This window comes from Agelaius tricolor, unplaced genomic scaffold (genome assembly GCF_023055355.1).
Source record: "Agelaius tricolor isolate 1412-34295 unplaced genomic scaffold, bAgeTri1.0.p SCAF_1, whole genome shotgun sequence".
In the NCBI taxonomy this organism is placed as follows: Eukaryota; Metazoa; Chordata; class Aves; order Passeriformes; family Icteridae; genus Agelaius; species Agelaius tricolor.
In genome coordinates this window covers 90,062,107-90,079,318 of record NW_027269261.1, presented here as the reverse complement: position 1 = coordinate 90,079,318, position 17,212 = coordinate 90,062,107, and the positions used below count along the sequence as shown (strand labels likewise).

General features: G+C 39.7%; 1 protein-coding gene across 23 annotated transcripts in view; it reads left to right on the top strand.

Moving 5' to 3' along the window:
• Window positions 1-17,212, top strand: part of LOC139597438 (dystonin-like) — a 291,384-nt gene that overhangs the window by 210,250 nt on the left and 63,922 nt on the right. For all 23 annotated transcript variants that reach the window (XM_071442832.1, XM_071442802.1, XM_071442793.1 and 20 more), the window contains 5 exons: window positions 447-576; window positions 2,171-2,370; window positions 3,363-3,858; window positions 4,790-6,264; window positions 16,011-16,172. In XM_071442832.1, the coding sequence (XP_071298933.1) occupies window positions 447-576; window positions 2,171-2,370; window positions 3,363-3,858; window positions 4,790-6,264; window positions 16,011-16,172 (2,463 nt within the window). The remainder of the gene's footprint in view (window positions 1-446; window positions 577-2,170; window positions 2,371-3,362; window positions 3,859-4,789; window positions 6,265-16,010; window positions 16,173-17,212) is intronic.

The following is a 17,212-nucleotide window of genomic DNA, read 5'->3' as shown; positions in this document are numbered from 1 at the left end:
AATTGTCTGTGATAGCAGGACTTCTACTGAGGTAAATGAGGCCACACCACACCCCTCTCTGTCAGAGCTAGCTGGGTTATTTCTGCTGTGAACTATATTGGATATCAGTCAGTTTGCCTTCTGTACACAAATAGATTCCAAGTATATGTGACTATGATGGGACCTAGTGAATCTTATTTATCTGAATTCTTCTAGTTCTGTCACTTCTTCAAATTAAGCAATAATTATTAATATAATTTATATCTGTCGGGTTCTCTCTTCCAAAAAAATTGACTAGCAACATATGTCATTATAATGTGTTTTGAGATTCATAGCAGAAAAGTAGTATATGCAGGCTAGATATTTATTTTTTTATTTTCAAGATTTGCATCTCAGTATTATGGACTGCAAACTTTACCATTCTTCTTTAGTTTCTTATTTATTTATTTTATCACCTAAATTTTCAGCTTTTTGAAACTGAATTAAAGCAAAGTGCAAATAAAGTGCAGGAACTGAAGGACAAAGTTACAGAGCTGTTGGAGAAGAACCCTAACTCTCCTGAGGCACCTAAGTGGAGACAAACATTGGATAAAATAGGTATTTCAATAAAGCTGTATTTTAGCTCAGACTGATTTGGAAGTTGTTTTATTATGAGGTTTTTTAATTTATTACAAATAACAAGTATTTTTAATACCTTGTTTCCTCTTACTTCTTAAATTCTGTGGAAATAACTCCATTTGCATGCATGTAGATCTGAAGTAATTCCAGTGATGTCCATGGGCTTTGAATTTGTATTAGTGCACAGGCTATAGCTTGACTCCCTGTTTGAGAGGCTTTATCTTTTTCAAACGTTGTGCAGCTAAAACTTGACTGGCCAGTAACAAACAATACATATATTTTGTTCTTTTTACAAAATATAAGGTGATTCTAATTTAATGTAGAAAATGGTTTGAGTTCTTGGTAGTGCTCTTCTGCATGTATTTCCCCATGAACTAGTGGCTTTTGGCATTTTGTGGGTTTGGTGGTTTTTTGCTGTTTTCTAAAACAGTGTAAATGTTGCTAAAAAAATAAATGTTGCTAAAAAACCTGTATAAATGTTGCTTTTAAGAAGCCAGTGAAAATAAAGAAAATTACCATGCTTAGTCAATAGATTTTCAGATATTACAGCACTTAATTGTCATGAGCTTTTAAAAATTGGTTTTATGTTAATCATATTTTAAATCAATTATAGGTCAATAGCATGGTATGTCAATCTTGTTTCATAGTGATAGGCATTTCCATTGCTGCACCAACAGTAATTTTGAAGCTGAGAATTTTCCAGTCTTTCCTGCTTGTTTCAGAGTGGAATTCTGAAAAGTTTAAGGGGCAGGTAAGGTCTCCAACAGACCCTTAGTAGTGTTGAAAGGGGATTCATACAGAATGAGCAGAGGACTGTGAAGCAGCAAATGGAACTGTAAAAAACAGGGATGAAAGTCAGGGACAGGGAGACTTGGCAAAATACCAGAGCTGACTGAGCAAGCAGTGACAATATCAGAGAGGGGAATGGGGAAGTTACAAGATTAAGACTCAAAGGCTTCTCTGGAAGGCACTTGCCATACTGGAAAAGACCACGGATTGGCAAGGTGTGAACCTAAGCTCACACAGTGCTTTTGAAATACCTTTATGCAGAAGTATTCTCATTGTCCAGCATTAGGTACCTGGTTTAGATGTTTTAGATGAATGATACAGACATTAGAGTTAGGCTTTTTCAGAGGGCTGTTCAGAGCTGAAGCCTAATTTTCTGCTTCTGATCATCCTTGAAAACTTATGAGGCTTTATTATTGACTAAGCAGGGATATTTGTCTATCTAAATCAGGAACCTGAGTTATAACTGAGTAGAATTCTTTGCCTTCTATATCATTTGAGACCAAAGCCTAAATTTGGGGGTATTTCATTTAGTAATATTCTAGTGTAATTTTATTACATGTGAATATTCATTGCTCTAAAAATTCCACACGTGGCTGACTGTCTTCCAAGTGTATGTGGGTCTGATTTATAAGATGTTATTTGCAGAGTCACTGCAATAAGGCATCTGGAGTTAATCAGCATGAAGCCTTATGAGAGAGCTCTGTTTATGTTTCATATATAGTCTGCTGTCTCACAATCCATCTGCTAGAACATGCATGCAATGTGTTAACATTACCTTTGTTAGATTCCAAATGGAAAGAGCTCAATCAAGTTACATCTGAGAGACAACAAAAACTGGAGGAGTCTTCAAATTACCTGATCCAGTTCCAGACAGCAGAAGCTCAGCTAAAGCACTGGCTTGTAGAAAAGGAGCTAATGGTCAGTGTGCTGGGACCATTATCAATTGATCCTAATATGCTGAATACACAAAAGCAACAGGTTCAGGTGAGTAGTGCCAACACACACTATTGATTTAAGTTTCTTCTGCCTTTTTGCTATTAGCAAAGTACTATTTTGCATCTAGAGCAGAACATGGTTAGTATAAGCCATTAGATTTGTTTATCTTTAGGTATCAGCTTACATCATACTTTACTACAGTAATTACAAGAAAAAATTATCATAAGAATGAAAAGAGATCAGAAAAGGTAAAAAAAAAATGTTGAGGAGACATTGATCAATGTCAGTATTGTTTAAAATGAAGTATTTGAAACATGAACTATGATCTAATACTATGTGAAATACTATGACTCAATACTGGTTTATAAGTGCTTCAAAAGTCTAGACAGATGGCACAAGACTATCATGTATCACTTCACAGTCCTTAAAAGTTCAACCTAATTGACTTAGAAAGGGTTTGGAATGTTCTGTAAAGTAAAACCATTAGATTTGTCCCTTCTTTTGCAAGCACTGTGACTTACTGTCAAAAAAATCCAAAACAACTGAGAACCAGTGATATAAACTTAAAAGGTCTTACACTACGCATTCAGTCATTTTGTGAATTAGCCAAATAGTCTCTGTTCTATAATAAAACATTGCAATATTATGTCAGAGTACACCTTCTTTGAAGTTCTTTCTTAAGACAAATATCAAAACTGTCTAGGAAAGAAGATGCTGCTTGAAACTAAACAGCCCTTACTTTGCTTGGTGTGGTTTCTTAATTACTGTACTATTAATAGAATTCATTGTTTACTTGTATCTCCTGGTTGAATTTCTATTAGATGTTGTGTAAATTCACCTCATTTTTTTCTGTTTCTTTGATGTAGATACTTGGAAACAACACAGTTTATGTAGAAGGCACATTTATTTCATTGGCTTTTAAACTTGAATGCACTCAATAATAGAGTTAGCTACAACAAATTCTACATGATTTTTTGTCAGAACCACTTTTTTCACATGAAGTAAATCCTTTTTAAAATTCTCTTTTTTTTTTCCCCTAGATTCTGCTCAAAGAGTTTGACACCAGGAAGCCACAATATGAGCAGTTAACTATGGCTGGGCAGGGGATTCTGGAGAGACCTGGTGAACATCCACCCTCACATGAAATTGTAAAAGAGCAACTGGCAGCTGTGGCACAGAAGTGGGACAGTCTAACCAGCCAGCTGAAGAAGAGATGTGACCGAATTGACCAAGCCATTGTGAAAAGCACAGAGTATCAAAGTTTACTCAGAAGTCTCTCTGATAAGCTAAGTGCCTTGGATAATAAACTCAGCAGCAGCCTGGCTGTGAGTACACAGCCTGATGCTGTGAAACAACAGCTGGAAATTGCTAAAGAAATGAAGGAGGAAATAGAACAGGAAATGAAGAATATAAATGTAGCACAAGCTCTTTGTGAAGAGCTGTCAACACTGGTTGGGGAAGAGTATTTGAAAGCAGAACTTACAAGACAGTTAGATGGCATCTTAAAATCATTTAAGGACATCGAGCAAAAATCAGGTTAGTATTTATTTAAAGAAAAACAATAACTAAGGCATAAAGTAAGGTAAAAGCTTCTAATAGAGGTGAACAGAGCCTGGTGGCAGCTCTCTATCCAGTCCAACCCCCAAGCAGTTCTACATTAGAATTTAGAAGAATCCCCATGCCTTGAAAAGGTAAAAACAATACTGGGGATCTCTATTGAATGGTTTAGGAGATAACTTGGAGTAAAATAACAAGGCTGCTTTTGTCATGTCTTCCTTCAGGTGCATCTTCACTGAATTAGAATGCCAAGAGAGGATGCTGTTCATTGAGCTACCAGCTTCATAGGGGCAGAGTATAAAGCAAAGTAATAATTTTTAGGCAAACACCAGTTAATGGCTTAGGGAAACACAGTGGTAATTGTATAAAACTGCCAGTGACAGAAAGGGGCTGGTAGTCTGCAGCCTTTCCTTACCTTGTGAACAATAGAACTGAGCAAGTAATGCATTGCAAGTGATGATATCATACTTTGTTCTCCCTGGCAGCCTCAGTTTTGGATTTTTAATTTCCTCTGGTTATGAGAAAGTTCAAAGAATCTCCCAAGGAGGATGTATTGCCTGTAGGCCATGAGTTAGACACTACTGGGTTATACCACTTCATATTCCCTGTGCTTACACTGCCTAGTACCATGGATCACAATTGTGTGTTTTTTACCACCAAAATCTGCTCAAATGTAGACACAGACTGGATAAGCTCACCTCATTTCATGTCCTATTGCCTTCTGTATTACAGGAATGAGACTGCCCCTTGTAAGAAACTTGGTTGTCTGCCAGTGAAACTCCACATACTAAGGACTGGCTTTCTTAAAGTTAATGATCATGCATAATACAATCAATATTAGTTATTTTTTTTTTCACTGAATACTAGCAGGTTCTGCTAATGAACCTCTGTGCTGCCTTCTCCTTTGTAGATAACCATGTTCAGCAGCTTCAGTCAGCATATACCACTTCTCATCAGTTCCAGCAGATGTCCAAAGACTTTGAGGCCTGGCTAAGCAAAAAGAAAGAAGAGCTGAACCAGGCTCGTCCTATTTCAGCCAAACTTGAGGCCTTGCAATCACTCATTGAAGAACAGAAAGATTTTAAGAAGACGATGACTGATCAGATTAGTTCCTATGAAAGAATTGTTGCAGAAGGAGAAAGTATCTTACAGAAGACTCAAGGAGATGACAAAGCAGAGTTACAATCCCAAATTGCCACACTCAAGAATAACTGGGATGAAATGAAAAAAAAGGTTAAAGAAAGGGAAGATAAATTAGCAGATTGTCTGGAGAAAGCCCTCAAATATAAGCAGCATGTAGAAAATCTGCAGCCATGGATAGAGAAGTGCCAAAGCAACCTGTGTGAACTGAAAGTTGGCATAAACCCTGTTGAAATAGAGGATTCTATTGTTCAGGTGAGGGCATGGCAGAAGGACCTGGATAAACACCATGGGATGGTGGAACTAATAAACAATTCTGCTGAAAGTTTGCTCAATGCAAGTCAAACAGATAAAGAAATTATTCAAGAAGAAACTAAGGTGCTGAATCAGAATGTGAAAGTGGTTACAGAACAGTTACATAAGAAGAGAGAGTGCTTGGAAAATATGGCACAAAGACTGAAAGAGTTTCAGGACTCATCCAGGGAAACTCAAAGACAGCTTAAAAGTGCCAAAGAGCATCTGGAAGCTCATGACTCACTTGGACCACAGTCATTCAGTAACAAACACCTGACAATGATGCAGGCCCAGCAGAAAGCCTTGCAAGCTTTAAAGCCTCACGTTGATTTAGCAAAAAAGCTTGCCCAAGAGCTGGTGGTAGAAGCTTCTGATTCAGCAGGTGTTTCTGACCTCTTACTCCAAGCTGAATCTTTGGAGCAAGAATACACTGCAGTGAAGCAGCAAGTTGAGGATAGGTGCTCATTCCTAGAGACCAAACTGCAGGGAATTGGCCACTTCCAAAACAGCATCCGAGAGATGTTCTCTCAGTTTGCAGAGTTTGATGATGAACTTGATAGCATGGCTCCAGTGGGGAGGGATCTCAAGGTACTGCAGTCACAGAGAGAGGACATAAAATGTTTCATGAAAAAGTTGGAGGATCTTATAATGAATAATGAAAATGCTAATAAAAACTGTAAAATTATGCTGGCCACAGAAGCTGAAGCTTCTCCTGATCTTGTTGGTATAAAGAGAGACTTGGAAGCTCTAAATAAGCAGTGCAACAAGCTAAAAGACAGAGCAAAAGCCAGGGAAGATCAAGTGGAGGGTACTATTTGCCGTGTTGAGGAGTTTTACACTAAGCTAAAAGAATTTTCCACTCTGCTTGGGAGAGCTGAAGAACATGAAGAGTCACAAGGTCCTGTTGGAATGGAAACAGAAGCTATTAATCAGCAGCTGAATACATTCAAGGTAGGAAGATTGCTTTCTTACTATTATAAAGTGTTTTACCATAATACCATTTTATTAAACATTATAGTGAAAGAGCCTGGTTAAGTGCAGACCTCAGAAGAGTCTTGTTTCACAGCAGTCTGTTCTGCCTGTATGCATTTTATCTGTTTTAAATGGGGATCTTATGCTCCAGAGAAGCTTTCCTTTGCTACAGCTTGGAACACATTGGAAATTTTACATCTCAGCTCCCAGTCCCTGCACCCCAATTCCCTCTTCACCTCTCTTCACTATCTTGTTATCTTCTGTAATCCATCTGCCTTTCTGTTTTTGAGAAACTGCATATTGTCTCTATTTGATGTCCATGTATTACCCAACTTTCATCTTCACAGTGGTGTGAATTTTAGACTCCAGTGTTCACATATCAGCCCACATTCACTTTGCTCATCTGAGTAGTTTAGGTTTTTTTCATGTGGATATAGCTTTCAGGATATTTAGGTTTAAGATATTACCTTTTGCCATTTTCTGTTCTGATACACTGGCCAGTTTTGCCTCACTGAATTCCACCCTTACCTAGAAACATCCTAATAAAAAGAAAACAGGCAAAATAACCCCCATATGATATTGGGATTTTTCTGTAGCATCCTTATCCAAAATGCACTCCAGAGCTTCTGTGTGTAGCTTTTTTAATATGCCAGCTAGCAATCCATGTCCAGCTCAAATAAATGCATTGCAGTGATAGTGAGTGTTAATTGAGCTTTGCTGCTGAAATAAGTACAGATATTTGCTTGGATTAGGTTACAAGAAATAAATTTCCAGTGCTCATCAGAATGATTTATAGATGTAAACAGTGTTTGAAAAAAATCATAAATCTCCTAGTGGCTATATAGTAGCACTGAATATTCTGAACACCTTTGGTTTCATTCCAATATAATATTGATTCAAATGTTTGTATGTCTTGTACATTAGTTGACACTTGATGATAAAGCCAGACCTTCATTGCAGGATTTGATAAGCCATGCTCTTTGATGATCTTGGAAAAGAATCATTACATGGCTGGCCAACAGAGGGTGCATTTTGCTTGTTTAAGCTATATTGAAAAGGAAAATTAAACCAGAAAACTTTCATCTGGGAATTTCAAATGGAAGTTACTGTGAGTTTTGGTGATCTTTGAGAATGCATAAATAGAGACAAAAATCTTGAACAAATAGTTACATTAAGAGGAGATTCCATTAGACTGGGAGGATTAAAATTGTATGCCAGTCTATCCTAACAGTCTATATCAATTTAAAAGAGAAACAAATGGCTTTTCTTTGTATATGGTTAGTAAAACACTTTGGATATTGGAAAATAGCAACAGCTCCTGCTGTGAAGGCTCTTGCTTACATTGACTGTACAGGACTTCAGTTGTAGCCAGTTTGGGATCTCTGATTTCACCACATTTCTTACATTTTCAAACATTAGGAGCAGCTTCAGGTCTTTGTTAATACGTATTTTACACAATCAATTGTATATGTACAAATATGTGTTTTATTGTAAAGAAAAATGTTTCTGGAGTGTTACAAGCTGATGAGCAGATGGTAGGAAAATCCAGTTCCCTGTGTGTTGTCCCAGTGTTTTAGTTCATCAGGGCATTGGACCCAACACAGCAATTGAGCAGTTTGGGAGTGAGAGACCTGTGCAGACCAGTGGGGTGACAGCATCTCTGATAATACAAGGGCTTGTGTGGTAAGGAGACAAAAAAAAATCCCTGGCAAGACATAAAGGAGAACAGTGATAGCAGCATGTTTATATCCAGAAGTCTACTCTGGGATTGTATTTATATGAGATATTTATAAGCTTAGAAATGTGTTTTGCTTGAAGCAACTATTCTAGGCCATGCTTTTGCTTATGATTAAAAACACAATGCCATTAAACAGGAGGTGAAGAATGATGAAAAAGTGAAGGGGTTGTTTAAATAAGTGAGAAGCAAATGCAGAAATAAAACAGCAGAGTGATGAGCCTTTGAAGAAAGGAAATAAGGAGACCAGAATGGGAAATTTTAGTAAGTGAGAGTGTAGTTAGTGAAGAGATACTGATAGCAGGAGGATAGGGATCAACTCTCCTAATACTTGGTGTCAGTGCTACTGGAGTATATCAGAATTGCAGTAAGTAATCTATCTGTTTATACTCTTTGCCCTTCCAGAGAACAGTTCTACCTGAGGCAGCAAACTGAAGGGAGACTGGATCCCACAGATCCTGCTCCACTCATGATGTGTTTGTGTTTGCTCTGGTGTTTGTGCACGTACGCAAACACACACAACCTGAAAGTGTGGCTGTGGCCACCAAACCACTGTCTGGCTCCTTATGTCTTTAGCTTCTGTGGTCAGCTACAGCCAACTCCAGTTCCTAAAGAGCAAAGCAAAAGAGTTATTCTTTGTTATAGATCTATTAACATGAAATCTTCACTCTTCAGGGAAGGATCTTGTATAATGGGCCAGAGGTGGTTTTTGTGGTTTAACCAATTTTTATGTACAAAGAGTTAGAGCTGCATGTATTTTCTTGGCATGACATTAAAACACATAGTGCTTTTTAAAAGATAAACTGGCTTTGAGTTGTGTTTTATATATATATATTTAAAATGCATATGCATACTTGTTTTATTTACATTTCTTCTTTGTAATGTGCTTATTCCAGTCAGTATAGAGTATTAAATTGAAAGTAGGTGCCATCAGTGTTAAATTGTAAGTAGTTGCCATCAGTGTTAAACTATATTTATTTACAGTGCAGTTATAAAATTTACTTTCTGTAAATGAAAATTTCAGAGCAGTTAATTTCAAAGGAGAACCATGATTCTTACTTCACTTCAGGAAGAGTATAATCAAATGAAGAATTTATCTCAATTAATATAAAACACACACAGAAAAGTACTAATTAACTTGGCTTTGTAAGACACTTTCTACCCCAAAGTCTGTATGCAATGTGTAGATTAGTCCTGAAAGGAAATTTCAGTAAATTAGGTTTGTTAAGGTACGCTGAGTCTGCCACTATTCTTCAAAATCAAAACAAAAAAGAATTGTGCAAATGGACTGAGCCAAACACTCTGGGTTTGAGTAGCTGCACAGTGCTAGAATGTTTGCAGTTGAAGAAGCATTTGCAGCTAGTTTCTCTCTGAAATACAGAAAGAACTCAAAGTTGAATTATTTTATGTCATTCTTCTTAGTAAAACCAACATGTCACTGTTACAGTTTTCATGAGTATGTGGTTCATTTGATTTTTGCTTTTATTTTCGGATTTAAAGTAGATATAGTCATTAGAGGTTACCTTCTAATTGGACTTTATGGGAATTTTTAGGTAGCCTGGGTATTCCTGCCAATAAGCGTGAACTAAGATTTTAATTGGCTTATGTTATAGAACCACAGAATTGTTTAGGTTGGAAAAGACCTCTAAGAACATTGAGTCCAATGTTAACTCAGCACTGCCAAGTCCACTGTTAGCCATGTCCCTAAATGCCACATCTACATGTCCTGTTAGTTATGTAGAGGGTGTCAGTCCTCTGACTATTGCTTTGAAGGCAAATAATGTTGAAGGCATAATCAGAAGTTTCTCTTTAAGTTTCTCTTTGAGCTAAGTGTTGCACATCCCATGCGCTGTTTACAACCCCTAGAATAAGATACTAAAATCTTCCATGGGATTTACTACACTTACAGTCTGTATTGAAAAGCAAAGGTAATATAAGCAAGTATTAAAATTTTTTAAGAATTGAGTTTTGAAAGTGACTTAACCTGTCATACAAAAGTCTTCAGCAGAAACAGTGAAAAATGGTAAACTATTTTTAAACTGTTAAAATAATTTTGCTGTTGAACAAATACAGACCAATTTCAGATAATACACTTCCCCTAAAAATCATGCAGCACTTTCTGAATTCAGCAGGGATCTATCTGGTTTTGGTTGTTTTGTGTGAAAATAACCATGGATGATAGGACCTTTCATCCAAAGTATCTAAAATTCTTTTCACCTCTTTACCATTAGAGTATATTCTCTGCTAGAGAATCCAGAGGTGATTATCTGTTTGGCATAATCCAAATGTTCTATGGCTGCTCACCAGAGAGGAGGAAGAGAGAATTTGTTTTGCATTACCTTAGTGTTTTGATATGTAGCTGACTGTTTATTAAGTAAATCAATAAACATGAAGTGTGGTATGTTTGTGTTTCTTGCATACAGTGTATCCTGCTTGCTGCTTAATGCAGAATGCTCAAGCTGATTGTAGTGGATGCACTGTGTTAAGTTTCAGCACTAAGTGCCTTATGCTGTCCTTAAACTGAGATCTGAATTGTCCCTAAAACTGATGGCTGCTGTCACACCAGCAGCTCAGGTCGTTGGGGTTTGGCTTCTACTGGAGTGGAGCTGCTCGGTCATGGCAACTCCTGCTGTGGTGTTGGCAAATTACCTGTGAGTCTCCCAACCCTTCCCCTCCGTGATTATGAGCTGGAAGTGTAGGTGCCAAGTGTCGAACTGTATTTAAAAGATGTCAATTTCCAAATCTGGAATCTTTGTCCTGATAGGCTGGTTTAGGGCTCCAATAAATCCCTCTGAAAAAGAGGGAGGGGGGGAAAAAAAAGATCTTTCAGATATAGTTAGTTTTTTTTTTCCCCCCCAATATTTTAATGTTTCTGTCAGTGGGAACTGAATTCTTCAGGAGCGGCTGCCCTGTCAGCCAACACCACCCTACACTCCTTCCTCAGAGCCAGTGTCCAGACTGCAAATAGTCAAAGCTGGACTGAACTTTGCATGTCAGGTGGAGCAATGTGTGACTATTCCAACACCTAATCTAAACACTAAGCGAGCTTGGGGGATTTTTAATTTTTTTTTTTTTTTAAGTAAAACAGCGGTAAAGTTTCGGTGTAACTTTGGAAAGGAAGCCTCCATTGAAATGACTGCTCCATGAGACGGGGCGATGGCGGGCGCGGTGCAAGCGCCGCTTCCTGCCCTTCCCGGAGTTTCCCCCGGGCAGGCAGCCGGCCGGAGCGGTGCCGGCCGCTCCCGCGGCTCCGGAGCGGGGCAGTGATGTCACCGCCGGGCGGGCACGGAGCCTCCCCGCCGCCTGCCCTGCCGGCCCCCGGCACGGCACCGAGCGAGAGGCGCGGGCGGCTGGGCCGATAAGGAGGCGGCGGCGGGCAGGGCCGGAGGGAGGGCAGCCCCGGAGCGGCGCTCGGGGCGCGGGCGGGCCGGGGGCCGATGTTTGCTGGGAGCGGAGCGGGGCGTTCCTGGCGGCTGCAGCGAGCCGAGCCGGGGCGCGGGGCGGGCGGGACGCGCCGGCGCTGCTCGGCGGGGCTTTCCCTCCCTCCCTGCCTCCCTCCCTCCCTCGGCTCCTCAGCAGCTGCGCCTCAGAAATGAGGAGGAGGCGAGGGCAGCCCGCTAGCTGCAGCTTGTAGTCGGGACCTGCCGAATGTAAACCTGCCGTGCCTTCGGGGAACGCGCCACGCTTGCTCGGCTCTGCAGCTGCCTTAAAGAGCGCTCCGGGATGGCATCGGGAGAATCGGGCTGAAACATTCGTCTTCCGACGGGCTGCTCAAAGGACGCGTTGGCTTGGCTGCTAGAAAGTGATGTTTTCCTGTGGGACTTGTGGAGGCACCGCGAACGAGCCCGTTACGAGAGGAGGATAAGCTGCCTTTCAGATCAAGGTTATTTATAGCTACTGCCAAAAAAGTAAAGGGCTGTTTTATTATTCTTACTGTTCTGGATTTAACTTATTTCCCCCCACCCCCCAGGATTTTCTCCGTGCCTTTGGTCAGGACCATACAAGTCACTGTGGATTCTGTCTTTTTAAGCTGCCATGCTTTATTTATAAAGAAGATGGGACCCTGCAAGCCAGCTAAATGGATTACAGTTAAGCAGTCATGTACAGAAGATAATGTACTGCCTTCTGTAACACTTGTTCATTTGAAGGCTTATTTGGGAGATTTCAGATACAGATTCTGACCTGGAAAAGTAAATGAAGCCTTCCACTGAATATTTGACATATTGGGCTACTGCTGGTTTCTGCTATACTTTGTTTTTCTGTGACATTGGGACATTTCTGTTACTTTCTTACTGAAGCACTTTATATTTTGGGGGGTGGAAAACCTCATATCCAGGTAAAGTCAAATTTAAACGGATGCACTGATTATGAATGACCTCAGCCACTTCCTATCTTATGATGTATATTTTCATATCTATGCATCTTATGCTAAGGGCAAGTTTACTATTTCTTCAGATTGCTAGTGTTTTTTAAATGTTTGCCTTGAATCTGTGAAAACGGAGGTATACTTGTGTGAATACTTTCAACATGGGGAAGCCACTTAGCAGGCCAGACTGCCTACGTCAGAATCCTCCATGTGTTGGCAAAGGGGAGGAAGATGAGGATCTAAATATTGAAGACTGCTACGTTCCCCAGAGGTCTATCTATGACACTGTGCGGCTGAATGAACAGATCGATTCAGGCTCCAAGGGCAGCCTCTCCTCGAGGCATTTCACAGACCGGACCTTACCCTACAGTCACAGAACACTGGACATCAGTACTTTGTGCTCCAATGGTGCCCTTACTTCTTCCAGTGTTTTTGAGCTCCGAAGCCGTGAAGCTAACAAGTTAGATGAGAAAATGATCTTTGATGCTCTTAAGCTGAACAGCGATATAATTCGGACAGCTGGGTTGCCCAAGGTGAAGTCTCACACTGAAAAGAAGGAGCACAGACGATCGTGGAGAATGCTTGTTCCACCCAGCTTTCCCGATTACACTAATAGAAGTGAAAGCTCCTTTAATGAAACTGCTGATCCGTCAGAGGCAGCTAGACTAGGCAAATGCAAATGGGGTACGAATTCTCTTACCTCGGAAGAGGATGATTCTGGTTTATGCAGCCCTCCAACAGAAAGGGAAGATAAACAAGATACACCTTTAGCAGGGGAGCAAACTCAAATACGAAGTGTGTCTTCTGCAGAAGACATCCATGTAGTAGGTCAGTTCACACCATATATCCCAGCAATTTGCAGAGAGCAGCAAACCCCACTGCTTGCAAGCATGAGTCTCCCTGTCAAGGAAAACTGCAGACTGGCTTTGCATGACATTTTACCCTCTGGAAAAGTAAAACAAAACAATGCCCAGACATGTGAGAGTGATGAGGAAGAGATGGAGGGGAAATGCTCCCACTTACAAGGTTTCAAAGAGCAAATTCTGTCACATGAAGATCCTCTTCAAGGTGATGGAAGAAGTATTACCCCTGACAAAAATGAAGTGGAAAATGCATATGAAGTTCATGAAAAAACTAAAATGCAAGTCACAACAGTAGAGGAGGATTATGTGGATGATATATCTCTTCATGTAGATGTTTATTACACTAATGCTGCTGTAAATACCAGTGACTTGGATTTCGCAAAATATGAACTTTTATCTGATACAGAGGAATGCAGTGTAGTATGTACAGGCTCAAATGAAATGGCATTTTCTGTTCAACAGCTTGAATTAGATAGCACTGTAAACTGTTCAAAAGTTTTCTCAGAGAGAAATAAAGGCAATATCTGGACTACTGGCATCCAAGACACCTTGGATACAGTCTGCAATGGCCTCTTGTCCAACAAGGTAACTAGAAAAAAAATCCATAGGTTTATGAAATAGTTGTAGTGTAACCATAAAGATGTTTGTTTAAAACTCTTAAGTCTTGCCATCATTGCAAAATCGTAACTTTAAAAAAATTATTAATTAGGCAGATGCAGTGATCAGTGCCATTTGCATGCAGGGCGTCCAAAATGGGTGAAATAGTCAGTGTGGGAAATGAACTGGGGGCAAAGTCTGAGGGCGTGGTTGTCACTCCAGCTGTTTGGAGCAGGGTTGTTACTGCCCAGCTGGTGCCTGTTGCTCCCGACCTGGAATGGCTCCGCCGTGCTCTGTCCTGGTGCTCGGTGCCTGCCCCGAGTGCGGTCGCGGGCTGTGCCGTTCCAGGGCAGCCGCGGCCATGTGTTCTGAGCAGCCTTACTCATCGAGGTACAAGCAACAGTATCAGATGGTTGTGGTTTCCAAAGCAGGCAGATTAAAGGCTCACCGCCTCTTCTGAAAGATGCCTTTTGCATTTGTGTGCCAGAAAGCAGATCTGACGTTACAGTAGTATTTTACAAGCGCAGGATCTTGCAGTGCTTTGTGAGTGCTGGGTGAGGTAAGAGAGTAAGGGAAGCTTTGTAATAAGGAAAGGGTGTTTGCCGGGTCTGTAATTTTTTTCTTCCCACTCTGGTTGAAATCTGAGATACTTCAAGCTTTGTTGCTAAGTTGTTCTGGTAAACTTTAGCCTCAGCAATAATTGTAATTTATTTTAAGCTTCTCTCCACAAAGAATGTGTGCATTTTTAAAGGGCAGATTATGTAGATCAGTCCTCTCTGTGGTAGGACGTTGTTCTCAAACGATGGGACTTCATAGCACATAAAAGAAGAATTTTTTATTGATTCTGTGTTGAAATATTATTCTGCCTCCTCCTTACCCTACAGTCAAGAAAAACACATGCATTTTCCTTCTTTTAGAAACAGCCAACTCATTGCACGCTCTCAGTTTTCATGTAACCACAGTCATAGAGTTTTTAGTTGTTTTTTTTTTTTTTTGTCTGTAGGACAAATCTCTTAGGGATGCTTAATTTATTTTACCCCTCATGTTTAGTGTACTTGCAGTAGCTCTAGATTAACTTGTCAAGCTGGTGGAAGTGTGCTCAGCCACCTGAGGTCTGCAGCTTTAAAAGCAATCACTTGCCACAGTGTGTTTGTTGCAAAAGAGGAGAGTTGCTGGTACATTCAGAGTGATCTCTGCTTTTTCAGGATGCTGAGAAAGGTTGCTTTGAATGCACTAAGTGTACACCAAAACTGTTACTGAATGCTGCTATAGAAATTGAAGGATTTAGGGTCAAAAGTTGAGCATTCTTTAGCATTGTTTATTCATTGGTTATTTTTCACTGGCCTGTGTAATTAATTCAGGGGCTTCAGGCCATTTTCTGATCTCATTGACACTTGTGTCAGTGCAGCTTAATGCTGCTGAATACAAATGGAGATTTACATTGCTGTTGCTAATGGTAATAATCTGGCTCTGAAAAAGCCCAAATACCTGCAGGAGTAAAATAAAGCAAACACAAAACTGTTCAAACTGTTGTTGGGCACGGTCAAAGCCTTGGCAATTAGCAAGAGCATCCTTTGAATGAAAGCCCATTTTCCTGGGTGTCTGCCGGGATATTGTTTCAACAGCATCCGTAGTGCCTCCTCCTCACTTGTTACCATTATAATTTCCTTAACAGATCTTAATATATCTCTTCCTTCACTGTTTCTTTGACTTAAAACTTTGGGTTTAGTTCTATTTTGGAAAAATGCCCACTTGTCTCTCTTGGTCTGTGCCATTTTTTGTTAGATTTTATAGATAGATAATTAAACAGATAAATTTGTCCAGTCTTTTTTTTTTCCCCTCTATCAGAAGTTTTCTTTTTTCAACCCCCTAAAGTTTCACCACCTCTGTTTTTCTCTGTTCTTTTCCTTCCTATCTAAAACTACTCATGGAAATGTATGCCATTTCCCCTTCTATGATGCATTGAATTTACTCTGTTTAGATTGAGTCTATTCTGTTTAGATTTATTAATGGTTTCTTAGGAAGGTCCTGACAAGGAATGGCTTCCTTTCTCCTAGACACCAGTTTTAAGTAACGTTTTTGTTGCATACTGTCATGTAAACATCATACACATTTTATGACTGAAGTTACCATGTTTCATGTCTGTCTTGGGTTTCAACTGCAGGTATTCCAGAAAGAAGAAGTTGAACCCTTACAAGTAAAACAACAGGAAGTAAATTGGTTGGGTCAGGGCCTTATTCAGAGTGCTGCTAAAAGTACCAGCACAGAAAACCTTGAACACGACCTTGAAGATGTCAACACCCGATGGAAGACTCTTAATAAGAAGGTTATTATCTTCTATACTGTCCTGCTTTTATTGTGTTCTGCCTTTTGATTATTTGCTTGCTGATGTCTTTCAAAATACAGGAAATTAAACATTCACTAAGAATATGAATTATATTTGCTTTACACAATCACTTTTTTTGTAATTCTAAGGATAAGATTTATATTGCTAAAAGCCAGAGGTGTTGCTGTCATTTATAAGGTTTTGCCAAACTTTCTCTAGGTCTGTTCTAGATTTTTATTCAGGAAGGACTCACAGAATCATGAAATTGGGGTTGGAAGAGATCCCTGGAGATCCAGTCCCACTTTCAGTCATTGTTTGCATGTTTTTTTAGCTTGTTGTATTTGCTCTGTGTACCCTGTTGTACCTGCACAGAGCAATGATACAGCCCAGCTTTGTGTGACTGGTGGAATGTTTCCTTTACAGCACATTAAGGATTGTATTGCTTGAGACATCAGAAAGTAGCACTGCTTTGAAAAACTGGCTGTAGATGTTTTTCTGTACTTTTCAGAAGTCTTCCTTCAGCCGTAGCTGCTGTTGGAAATGGAAAGGGTGGGGAGTAAAAATGGTGCTCATCTTCTACTCTATTCCTGAAAGAGTGATGCAGCAGAACCAGATATACCTGTGGTTCACATATTTGCCTTCTCCTTTCCTATTTTTATTTCTCATTGATGGTATTATTGGGCCTTATTAAGAGCTGTTACTTTGAAATCCTGGCTCATTCTTTCTATAAGGAAAGTAAAGACCATCTGAAATGCAAACATCCCATCAGTATATTTCATAATACTGTAGCTACATAAAGCTGGAGTAACTTGTAAGGAATGACTAGAGCAGGCTGATTTACTGGGAGTCAGTCTATTCTTTTCATTGGATGTCTCCAGCCCCAATTCATGAATTTGATTCATGCTGAATTGTGACATAGTGCTGTTATGAATAGTTATAAAAACAATAGTATTTATTAGTGATATTGACAGCTGTTCTAAATATTTTGACTAATTATTTCACAGAAATAAAAAGAATAGGTGAGATCCTCTGCTGTTTTT